The sequence below is a fragment of the Monodon monoceros genome, unplaced genomic scaffold (assembly GCF_005190385.1).
Source record: "Monodon monoceros isolate NGI ecotype Baffin Bay Population unplaced genomic scaffold, NGI_Narwhal_1 Super_Scaffold_21, whole genome shotgun sequence".
Lineage (NCBI taxonomy): Eukaryota > Metazoa > Chordata > Mammalia > Artiodactyla > Monodontidae > Monodon > Monodon monoceros.
In genome coordinates this window covers 5,110,556-5,122,415 of record NW_021703778.1, presented here as the reverse complement: position 1 = coordinate 5,122,415, position 11,860 = coordinate 5,110,556, and the positions used below count along the sequence as shown (strand labels likewise).

The window sequence follows — 11,860 nt, the reverse complement described above, 5'->3', positions numbered from 1 at the left end:
TCAGAAAGGGCTCCATTCAAAGGCTTCGACCCTTCCTGCCTCCACTGCTACTTATATGACCGTGGGCAGATTTTTGGCCTGCTTCTTAGTTGCCTAGTGTTTAAAATGGATGATCTCGTCTATCCCACAGGATGCTAGGAGAGCATTAGGTTAAACTAAACACATACACGTTTCCTGTCCTCCAGCAGACACAGAAGTTAAAGCACTTCTATTATTGATTATTATCTTTAATACTATGCCCTTTAGATTCTGCCATGATTTTCACCCTCTCACTTTATCCACCTTCTCATTGCTGACATTCCGTTCAGGCGATCCAGCTAGAAGCTGTCCTCTTGGCATGACCTCCTGCCAACCAGCTCTCCTAAAGCCTCCACAGGCCACTAAGCTCCTCTCCGCATGGCTGGCTGGTCCGTCAGTTCAAATCGCCTGATTTAACTGACATCACCACAGCTTGCAAATTCCAAAATCACTGTTAGTACTTTAGATTTGGTAATGTTTACGCCTGGCCTACACACTGTACCACTGTGTCCTTATTTATATACAACTTGCAGCAGGCAGTGCTTGAAGATGCTTCAGGGTCCAGCGTTCAAAAACACTCTGGAAATAGGTTTTCACATCAATCAAAAAATAAATATGAAAACCGAGAAAGCTATGTCTACGTACTGTTTACTTCCAAAAGGTAGCTAAGAACATGGGGGCACAGATAGAGAAGGATTAGTTATCATGCTCAAAGATGTTAGTTCAGACATATTGATTTCCTTCATCGATGACTAGCCCTCCTTGGTTGAGGCACTGTCCTGGTTGGTGTATAATTTACCTCAGAATGAAATGAATTCTTTCCAAAATCTCATGCATTCTATATGAATGAGTAATAGTGTTTTTGTAACCTTCGCTTTTCTACACTCTACAGTCCACCCCAAGCTATGGCAATTTCTAATAGGAAGGACACATCGGATACTGTGTCTGTGTGTGCGTGTGTGTGTGTGCGTGTGTGTGTGTGTGTGCACGTGGTGTATAGCAAGTATTACGGATTGAATGTTTGTGACCCCTAAAATTTATATGTTGCAGCCCTAATCTGCGGCTGTTCAGAGGTGGGGTCTTAGGAAGGTAATTAGATTTAGATGAGGTCATGAAGGTGGGGCCCCTAAGATGGGATTAGTGTCCTTATAAGAAAAGGAAGAGACCAGAACATGCACTCCTTCTGCCACGTGCGGACACAGCAAGAAGGTGGCCATCTGCAAACCAGCAAGCAGACCCTCATCAGACACCAAATCGGCTGGCACCTTGATCTTGGACTTCCTGCCTCAAGAGCTGGGAGGAATAAACATTTGTTGCTTAAGCCCTCCAGTCTATGGTATTTTGTTATAGCAGCCTAGGCTGACTAGGAAGGACAGCAAGTGAACATATCACAGTCCTGAGAATACAGATCGGGGACAGGTTAGAAAGGAGGAGGGATACCCCCAGATGATGATGAGGGCCAGCATCCATCCCAGAGGAAGTCGCCACAGGCCTGAGGAATTTGCTGTGGTCACCAACAGGGCACCCTGCCACACCGCACCAGAGCCTTGCCCTCATTTTCCGTAGTGAGTCAGTCAGCAAGAGTCCTCTGACAGCAACAGCTTGTTGCCCTGGGATCAGCATTTTAGGTGGGCGTAAGGTCCACCCTCCCTTCCCCCCAGAGGGAGATGGCTTTTTCTCCTCCTAAGGGTTCCAGGCAAATTCACAATGGTGACATTTGTTGAGCAGTAGCTTGAATAAAGGGCACTCTGAGAGCAAGACGGTAACATGGAGCATAAGCTGGTCTGCCAGGGCACCACACCCCAGGAATGCTCGGGAGGGACCCGCAGCCTCCCAGGGAAGGAGAGAAGGAAGTCCACAGCAGGGGAGCTGTACCGCAAGGGGTCCTGCAGTTTTCGACCTTGGCAGCCCCATTTGCCAGAACTAACTGAAATGCAGTAAATAAAATATTGTCTAAAAGAGGCTTGTACAAAGAAGCTGGAATAAACCCTTCATTTGGTTCTAAACTACTTTTCTTAAATGCCAGGTAACTTCCAGCACCCCCCTTCCAAAACACAAAACAAAAACGGAAGAATTTTTACTTCCCCCTTACCCTCCCACCCCCATTCACTATAGAATCAAGATGCTTTTATTTTTACAGTGGTTTTGGGGCTAATCCTCTCAATACTCCTTCGGTCTTGTAAATACAAAAGAAAACACAAACCTCTGATTTTTACATTGCTACAGATATCACTAAAAGACTGCCTTGGATTGGCTCTCTTCATCTCCCTTTGGGGGTAACCACACTGCTCCGCCTGTTACTAATATCGCAACAAAAAACCCTGTTGAGTGAGTTACCTGGAAGGTTTTGGTGTGAGAATCTGAACACTCCCTTGGTGCCCTAGACCAAAAGTTTTTTGCTCTGTAGACAAGTTTTATCTCCCTCATTCCGAGACCAATTGCAAGAATTCTTCTGGAAAATAGGCCAAGGGACCAGTGACATTTCCCAGACAAGTCACCAGAACCCTGCAGTAAGCACCACCGCGGAGCCAAAACGAACACATAAATCTACTTCCCTCAAACATTCTATCATTTGAGGTATAAAATTGCCTTTCATTCATCGAATTCAGCATTTAAAGTAATACCTAATTAATTCTATAACTGATGCAGGTTATACCTTTAATGACTTCCGCTACAGCAGAAAAACCATCGAACAATTTGATTTTGCCACTGCGGACTCTGAGTTTCCTCTTTCACCCCAAACTTCCACATCACATTAAAAGCCGGGTGTGGTTTTATGGGGGCAGGGGTAGGCCGAGAGGAGACCGGAGGGAAGGGTGGGAGGGAACTTTGCAAGAAGAACTTTCCCGGAGTGCGTTTGTGATGCCGCAGACCCGCGTTTGGCGGTTATAGGGGCCGGGCCGAAGTTTCTTACTAAAGAGAAGTCTGCACATTGGAGCAAAATCAACAGACTTTGGCGAGTTCTTAAGAATTTACGGGCGCCCTAGTCACCACGCAGGCGAACTGCACACAAGAAAGCGCAGGCCCAGCTCGAAGTTGCGTAAAACTTTCAACAAATGCGCGCGCGCACGGGCGCGCGCGCACGGGGAGACTTGGGTCAATCTCGTCTAACGGTTTCCCTGAACCGCTAGCAGCCCTCGACCTCGGCGGGACGGCCCGGCGCAATGACTCGCCGCCAGTGATTCAGCGACCCCGGGCTTTCCTCGCAGTTCCCGCCGCCCAAAGCCGGACCCAGCCCGTCAGGTCCCCGGAGAGGACTCTCCAAGACTAGAGGGCGAAGAGAGATGGGGCCCGACCGACGCCCCTTCCGCAGCAGGCGGTGCGCAAGGCTGCGCGGGGGGGCTCGAGCCCTGCGTCCCGGGCTGTGCGCGCTCCCACCTCTCGCTCCAATCCCAGACCCTCTTTGTTTCTTTGTCCACGCCTTCCGATCTGCTGGAACCCGCACTTCCCCTCTTCCCGCGGGTCTCCCCACCCACCCGCTCCCTGCGGACCGCAGCCCCGTTGCTGCGCGCCCCTCCCGCGCCGCTCTGGCTCGGTGCCCGGGACCCCTCCGGTCCAGTCCCGGGCGGGTCCCCCCACCACTGAGCGACCCCGCCTTTTTCAGCACCCAGAGGTGAGCAGAGCCCGGGCCACCATCAGGAAAGCCCCGAAATCCCCAGCCCAGCCAAGAAGTAACCGAGACTGTGCCCAGTCCCCAGGGCGGAGAACGGGGGAGGAGGAAGGCTCCAGGGCGCCCCCGCCCTAACCCCCCGCCCAGCCTTCCCCATTGGTTGGAGCACTCTGCCTCCAGGATGGCAGTGGGAGGGGACCCTGCTTCCTAACCGGCTTATAAAATCTGCGCCCTCGGCGGGGTCCCGTCCTCTGCCACTCTCGCTCCGGGCTGCCCGCGCCAGAGACTCAGCAGCGCTCCCTTTGCCCACACCCACCGCGCCCTCGCGCGCCTCTCCTCCCGGAGCTAGCCCGCGCCACCGCAGCCGCCCAGCCCACCGCCGCTCTCTGCAGTCATGTCCAGCAGGTCCGTGTCCTCGTCCTCCTACCGCAGGATGTTCGGCGGCCCCGGCACCGCGAGCCGGCCGAGCTCCAGCCGGAGCTACGTGACCACGGCCACCCGCACCTACAGCCTGGGCAGCGCGCTGCGCCCCGGCACCAGCCGCAGCCTCTACGCCTCGTCCCCGGGCGGCGTGTACGCCACGCGCTCCGCGGCCATGCGCCTGCGGAGCAGCGTGCCCGGCGTGCGCCTGCTGCAGGACTCGGTGGACTTCTCGCTGGCCGACGCCATCAACACCGAGTTCAAGAACACCCGCACCAACGAGAAGGTGGAGCTGCAGGAGCTGAACGACCGCTTCGCCAACTACATCGACAAGGTGCGCTTCCTGGAGCAGCAGAACAAGATCCTGCTGGCCGAGCTCGAGCAGCTCAAGGGCCAGGGCAAGTCGCGCTTGGGGGACCTCTACGAGGAGGAGATGCGAGAGCTGCGCCGGCAGGTGGACCAGCTCACCAACGACAAAGCCCGCGTCGAGGTGGAGCGCGACAACCTGTCCGAGGACATCATGCGTCTCCGGGAGAAGTAAGGAGGCGCCCACGCGGGGCCGCGGGAGGGAAGGAGAGGGGAAGCGGAGCCGCCACGCCCTTGGGGATGTGGCCCGGGCGGCGGCTGCCCGGGGGACAGCGGGGGAGCAGGGCTGTGACTGCTGCGGCGCGGCCCCGCCCTGAACCCAGATCTTGCAAGTTAGCGTTTCCCCTCTAGCCCCACTCATTTGCCCAAGAACGCCTGTCTCAGAAAGTTTCAGATTTCTTAAAACTACCGCTCTGTCTGTCCTCGAAGCTCCTTGCAAACGATGCGTGCGACTTCCCCAAACTTTGAGAAAGTTTCCTGCCCCCCCTTCCCACCCCTCCCACGGCGGGCTGCCAGCCACGGGGCCGTGCAGGGAGCGAGACAAAGGGACTGCAGAGTCTCCTCCGGGGTGGGGTGGTGGCGGTCGTCTCGCAGGTCGTGGTGGCGACCGTGATTGCCTTTCCACGCGGTGGCCAAGGCCCCGCTCAAACTAGCCGAGGGCAGCAGCCCTAAAAGCCGCGGTCGCTGGCTGCCCGCGGAGGTGGCGCAGCAGCGCTGGTCTGGCGGCCACGGCGGGGTGTTTGGGTGTGGTCGCCCCGCCCCTGGCGGTTTCCCCGTGCCCCTGTGGTTAACGCGCGCCTGTTTCAGGTTGCAGGAGGAGATGCTTCAGAGGGAGGAAGCCGAGAGCACCCTGCAGTCTTTCAGACAGGTTTGTAGATTCTGTTCCCCCTCGCAGCCACCGGACGCCACCCCCCCACGCGCCCCACGGGCAGTTCTAAAAGTTGCTTTAACCCAAGTATAAATCGTGCCAAACTTCACGTCTGCGCTCCAAGCCCCCTAGTGGCAGAAAGACCGCAGTTCGGAGCTGCTCCGGACAAAAACCCGTTCTCTAGGACATAAAGGGAAGTCTTTAACTTTTTACTTTGTTTCAAGATTTTTTTCCAAACAAATCATTTTTTCCGTTTCATTTTTGCAACACGTTGATATTCTGATCTCGAACAGTTACAATTTGATTTAGATGGCGGTTTGCCAAAGTCAAGTTGGCTACCTTTTACAAGGCCCCCAAAAGTGCCCTGTAGTTTCAAATGTAAAAATGTATTGGAGGATAAGAAACTTAGTTTAACTGGACTTAAGCCAGCAAGTTTCTTTTCTTTGCTTCGCTGCAAGTTCTACTGTGGCCCTAAGGTTAGATAGCAGTATCCCTATGCACAACTATTTTGTGACTTCATAAGGGTGAAAAGGAGCCATCTGTCCCCTTGGCTGAAAGGTATTAATGGTTTCTACAGGCTTCACTGTGGAATGTAGATACAGACATCCTGGCAAGTGGGGCCGTTCTGGCCGGAAAGAATAGGAGTCTTTGTGTTCCCAGAGACGCTTTGCAACAGGCTGCATTCTTACTGACTATGTAATGATGCAAGCACCGTTCTAATTGGACACAAGTATTTGCTAACATCCGTTATCTAATATCTGGCCCAGACTCCAAGTATGTGATGTGAAGACTTCTTAAAGCTACAGTCATACCTCACATGTGGAAAGGCCTTTCTTCTTTGAACCTTTGTATTCTTTAGCATGTCCTCTCCATAAAGCATAAACCTGAAAATGAAGAATGGGGTTTTAAGTAAAAGGTTTTCTTGCTCCAAAGATAGATGGCCTTAAATGATTTTTAACTTAAAATTGGAATCCCAAAGCAGGAAGAGTCGCCAGCATAGTTGCATTCTCCTGAACACTTACTGGGACGGCTATAAAAGCTCCTTCAGATGAACAGTCTAGAATAACATTTTGAGGCAGAAATACATTTACCAAATTAAACACAGCAATGAGTAGTTTATTTTAGTCGTGGGGCATTTCTGATCATCATGTCTGTAGTGTTTTCTACCCCCAGTAGGAACCTCATGTAAAACAATATTAGTATAAATTGTCCCTATTTAGGGATGAGGTAAAACCCCTCATATTCTCTTCAAAGAAGTAGAATGTGACCCACTGAACTTTTTTATAGAGTAAATCATCTTGTATATCTTTTGTAGGGTTTAACAGCAAGCAAAAATGAAATTTTTTCTCCAAGGCTGATCTTTTTTTTATCACTTACTCCTCACTCATTTTTCCATGAAGGTGATAGAAGCATGTCAATATTTTAAGACTGTAAGGCTATAAACTGTACTCCAAATATAATTGCTTACAAGATAAGAGGTATAAAAATCCTCCTGACATTCCCTTAAGGGGAAATTAAATCTTTGGGATGTAGCAGTTTGCAGATGGTGGAAACAGAGAAGGAGACCAGAGCAGCAAAAATTTTACAGTTAACACCGTATGCATTTTGATCAGTCATTCTGAAACAAGCTGAGGAACCAGACTGACACAGAGCTAAGTGAAAAAGATGTGGCCACACCCTCGTGGGATGAGATAGGGGAGTTCCAGGAGAAAAATCTACCAGAGGAAGCAAAGCAAATACAGTTCAGGGTTACACTTCTTGTTCCTTATTTGCCTGAACTACGTTTGTGCCAGGGCACATCCTGAATTGGAGTATAAATCTAGCCTTGTAACTTGAATGCCAGATGACTTGCTTGGGATCCCAAGGATAAATTTCAAAAGGTTTGAGTAGAGGGCGGGATAAAAGAGTTTATGTACTATCTGCTGACACTTCTGGAGCACTAATTTCTGTTCTGCACGTTCTCATGTACACACGAAGTTGTGAAACCTGACCAACTCCCATCATCCTACGATTCCATGATGTGAACCCCCCAAAGTGCTGTGGCATTGATTCCCTAGATTTAAAAAAGTAATAGAAACTTCACTGATATAATGTGGATTCAATAATAACTGGCTGACCGCAGCCTACCATGTTGGCATACACTTATTTATTTATTTTAAAATTGTCTACTGGTCACCTTGAGTACAACTCAGCGGACCACAATTCAAATTTGTTACTGAAGAAAAAAAAAACCAGTATGCTGTAGCATGGGGGTGATTTACAAACTTCCTCGAAGGTTATAAAATTTGTCAGTGCCCTTCTTTATAATAAAGAGACATAGGTTCATATAGTTCATTTGAAATGAATACATGGGATAGGCCACAGACGTTATCATCCTCCTTCATGCCCTGTCTTTTCTCTTTTGGAAACAGGATGTTGACAATGCTTCATTGGCACGTCTGGACCTGGAGCGTAAAGTGGAATCCTTGCAAGAAGAGATTGCCTTTTTGAAGAAACTACATGATGAGGTAAGAGGAATCACAGTGTGTGAACCATTGTGGGTGAAGCTGACCCCCGTACTCGGCACGGCTGACCTTCTCTCTTTTCTTTCCTCAGGAAATCCAGGAGCTGCAGGCCCAGATTCAAGAACAGCACGTCCAGATCGATATGGATGTTTCCAAGCCCGACCTCACGGCTGCCCTGCGTGACGTCCGCCAGCAGTACGAGAGCGTGGCCGCCAAGAACCTCCAGGAGGCTGAGGAATGGTACAAGTCCAAGGTGCGAAACGAGCAAGTGTGGCCAGATCGGAAGAAAAGCATTCTTTTCTGAAAACGCTGTACCTGTCTGCGATTCCTAAGTACCTTTTCACTGCCAAGTTTAGCTGGCTTTTCCTCCTGCGCGAGTTTTATCTCTTGCTGCATCCTCCCCGCAACTCACACCCCCTCCGTTAGAATAGCAGACGCCCTTGCCGCTGCCCCGCTGTCACCGTACTTCCAGGTTACCCTCTTGCCCTTGACCTCCACCCTTTGAAAATGAGGGAAACAGAGGGAATTTCTACTTGGAAATCTCAACACTGGCCTTCCACCTCATTTCCTTTGGTTTTCAAAACAAATTAGGCGTATCCTCGAACACGTTGCAATTTGAGCTTTTGAGTGTAAAAGTTGGTTGGTATCATGCCTTGTTGATGTATTTGTCTGTCTGCCATCTTTAAGCTGTCTCCGTTATCCGGGCCAGGTAGAACCTCAGAGGACTTGTGGACGAGGCACGTGGGTGACCCAGGTTTCTGCTTCCTCCCTGACAGTTCGCTGACCTCTCCGAGGCTGCTAACCGCAACAACGATGCCCTGCGCCAGGCCAAGCAGGAGTCGAACGAGTACCGTCGGCAGGTGCAGTCCCTCACCTGCGAGGTGGATGCCCTCAAAGGCACCGTGAGTATCACAGCGCAAGAGAGGGCCGATCACCAGCTTGGACCCATTTCAGGTGGCCAAGCTCAGAGTGCTATCGGAAGAAAACTTTCCTCAAAGGGAGAAAAATTTACATTTTAGTCCAAAGACTAAAATGAGTTGTCAAGACATTTTCAAAAAGAACTTGGAGATCCCAAGGTTTTAGTTTACCTATATTATTGCTTCCACTAGGAAGGGGACTCGGTACTTGTATTTTCCACTGAAAATGGGAGCGTCCCCCATTTGCTGCCAGGGGAAGTGATTGCAAATGGTCTGGAAATGGTTGGGGGGATAGCTCTGTTTGTTCGTTTGTTTCTGGGAAAATAACACCGGCGGCCTTTCTCATCTCTCCTGCAGAACGAGTCTCTGGAACGCCAGATGCGTGAAATGGAAGAGAACTTTGCCGTGGAAGCTGCTAACTACCAAGACACTATTGGCCGCCTGCAGGACGAGATTCAGAACATGAAGGAAGAGATGGCTCGTCACCTGCGTGAATACCAAGATCTGTTGAATGTTAAGATGGCTCTCGACATCGAGATTGCCACCTACAGGAAGCTGCTGGAAGGAGAGGAGAGCAGGTAGGGAACGGGGGGCTCGTGGGAGTGAATGCCAAGCTGCCCTGTGTGAGGTATTATGCCCCTTGCTTTCCATGCATCATCTCATTTCATCTTCAGAGCCTTGCTTCAAGGTAGCTATTTACCACTTTTTACAGATGAGGAACCTTCAGTTCAGATCTGGAGATCTGAGTTCTTTTGTCCTAGTCAGTTAATCAACATCTGAGCTGAGATTTCAACCTACGATTGATTCTGTGAAAATCGAGAGTCACTCTGTCACACCTCCAGCCCCTTGGAGAAAATGCTTGGAGTAAAATATTTAAATGTACTAATGACACCGATCATAGGTAGATGCTTTTGAAGCAAATCCCTCACCTGTGGATTGTAAATCTTCTTATTTGATGAAAATACGAAGTGTATAAATGTATTCCTTGTTGCTTTCCAAAAAGGTTACTGGTTTTCTTCATCTCTTTCTAGGATTGCTCTGCCTCTTCCAAACTTTTCTTCCCTGAACCTGAGGGGTAAGCATTTGATTCTCCTTTATGAAATATTTTATTTTTTCGGCTGCACTGCACGGCATGTGGGATCTTAGTTCCCCCACCAGGGATCAGACCCGGGCCCCCTGAAGTGGAAGTACGGAGTCCTAACCACTGGACCGCCAGGGAAGTCCCTATGAAAAATGTTAGCAGCTTGTAACCATTCTGTTTATAAAACGCTCATTTTTAAAATGATACTTGAAAAATGCCATACAAGAGAAAATTCTCTAAGCTAGGCATAATTTTCAAACAAGTACTGTCTTACATTTTCTACATCCAGTTAAAGTGAAATTCCATTTTTTTCCCCTCCTGTTGGAGTATACACTAAAGTAGTCCGTCTCATCCTGATGCTACAGTGTTGTTAGCCTCTGGGTTTTAAAACAGGTGATAGTCTTTAGAATTATTTTGGGAATAGTGCTTTAAACAATCATGAACAAAAAATCATAATTCTTTGGACAAAATCGTCTCTTGCCTTTTAAAAAATTTCATTTTTACTCATTTTGGACCTGTTTTCTTTATTCAGAAACCAATCTGGATTCACTCCCTCTGGTTGACACCCATTCAAAAAGGACACTTCTGATTAAGACGGTTGAAACCAGAGATGGACAGGTTGGTATCTTTAAATCAAAATGGGAGTAATTTCAGACAGGCATTGATAAACTTTTAGATCACTAAGTCTATCTCAGATACAGCTAGCTAATTTGGGAGGTTTCAGTTTCACTCGTGCCTCCTAAAAAGAGAATAGGTTGACCTCTTCCAGCACTACACACAGCCATCTAATTATTTGCCTCCTAGATGTGAAGGTGGGATAGTAGTCTGCCTTTGTCTAAAATTAGTGATTTCCTTTGGTGCTTGATTTGAAACAGGAGTACCGCTTCCGTAAGTTACTTCCTAAACTACTTTCATTAGACTGCCTCAAGAGCAGGAATGTTTTGATCCTGGACATAATGGCCTTCCCTGGACACTCCTAGACCCTGTCATGATGTAATACAAGGACATGGCATATGATCAAGGAGTTTCTCATTACCTCTCTATGCCAGGAAAGAAATGGTCAAAATGTATCGTAATCTTCATGTCATCTTCCCTTGCACATAAAATGTACTTGCTGTACATTTTAGTGTTTTAATTGCTTTTAAACTTTGCTGCCTGTGATTATTACAGCATTCTTCTTCATAAACACAGTATTTTTCAAGTTTATTTTTTTAAGTCATAACGTTCTATCAGATACATATTTCACCTACAGGTGAAGCACGTCTTACATACGTATCTGTCCCTGCTCGCTGTGACCCTTGGTCACGCAGAACCAACGTGATCTTCCAACTTTCACAATAAATTATATGCCTTTGCTAGGATTTTTCTTTGACGTGCTTTATGCAGTAATTTAACCATTAGTATATAGTATTGTATTTGATTTGAGTTCTGTTTTTCTTAACAGGTTATCAACGAAACTTCCCAGCATCACGATGATCTGGAATAAAAACTGCACGTACTCCATGCGGCAAAATACTACCAGTGAGAATAAAAAAGAAATCCGTATCTTAAAGAAACAGCTTTCAAGTGCCTTTCTGCAGTTTTTTCAGGAGTGCAAGATAGATTTGAAATAGGAATAAGCTCTAGTTCTTGAGAACCAACACTCGTAAAAGATTTAGAAAAAAGTTTACAACATAATCTAGTTTACCGAAGACGCCTTGTGCTAGAATACTTTTTAAAAAGTATTTTTGAATACCATTAAAACTGCTTTTTTCCATCACGTATCTGACCAACTTGTTTCTGCTTCAATAAATCTTTGGAAAACTCTTTTGGTGTCTTGCTTATTTGATATCTAAACAATTCTCTAAATTTTATGACAATATATGTTTGGGTTAAATATTTTTTGGTCTTATTGGTCAAATTCCCACAAAATCAAGGTTAGGTTAACTTGAGAAATTCAACTTTATGCTTGAAGCGTAGCTCTTAATTTGGTCATTTTAGATAGACCTCGCTTCAATTAAGTTATTTTTAAAATTCATAAATAGATGTTATATAATAAAATAATTTGCAGACAAAATGATGACAGGTCTTTTCATA

At 47.7% G+C, this 11,860-nt stretch overlaps 1 protein-coding gene across 1 annotated transcript; it reads left to right on the top strand.

Moving 5' to 3' along the window:
* Nucleotides 1–3,798: 3,798 nt before the first annotated feature.
* VIM (vimentin) lies at nucleotides 3,799–11,590 on the top strand. Its single transcript, XM_029238390.1, has 9 exons — nucleotides 3,799–4,585; nucleotides 5,222–5,282; nucleotides 7,694–7,789; nucleotides 7,878–8,039; nucleotides 8,563–8,688; nucleotides 9,061–9,281; nucleotides 9,735–9,778; nucleotides 10,317–10,402; nucleotides 11,229–11,590. Exons 1-9 carry the CDS (start codon nucleotides 4,023–4,025, stop codon nucleotides 11,268–11,270), a joined length of 1,401 nt encoding a protein of 466 aa, XP_029094223.1. The 5' UTR covers nucleotides 3,799–4,022; the 3' UTR covers nucleotides 11,271–11,590.
* Nucleotides 11,591–11,860: the final 270 nt, after the last annotated feature.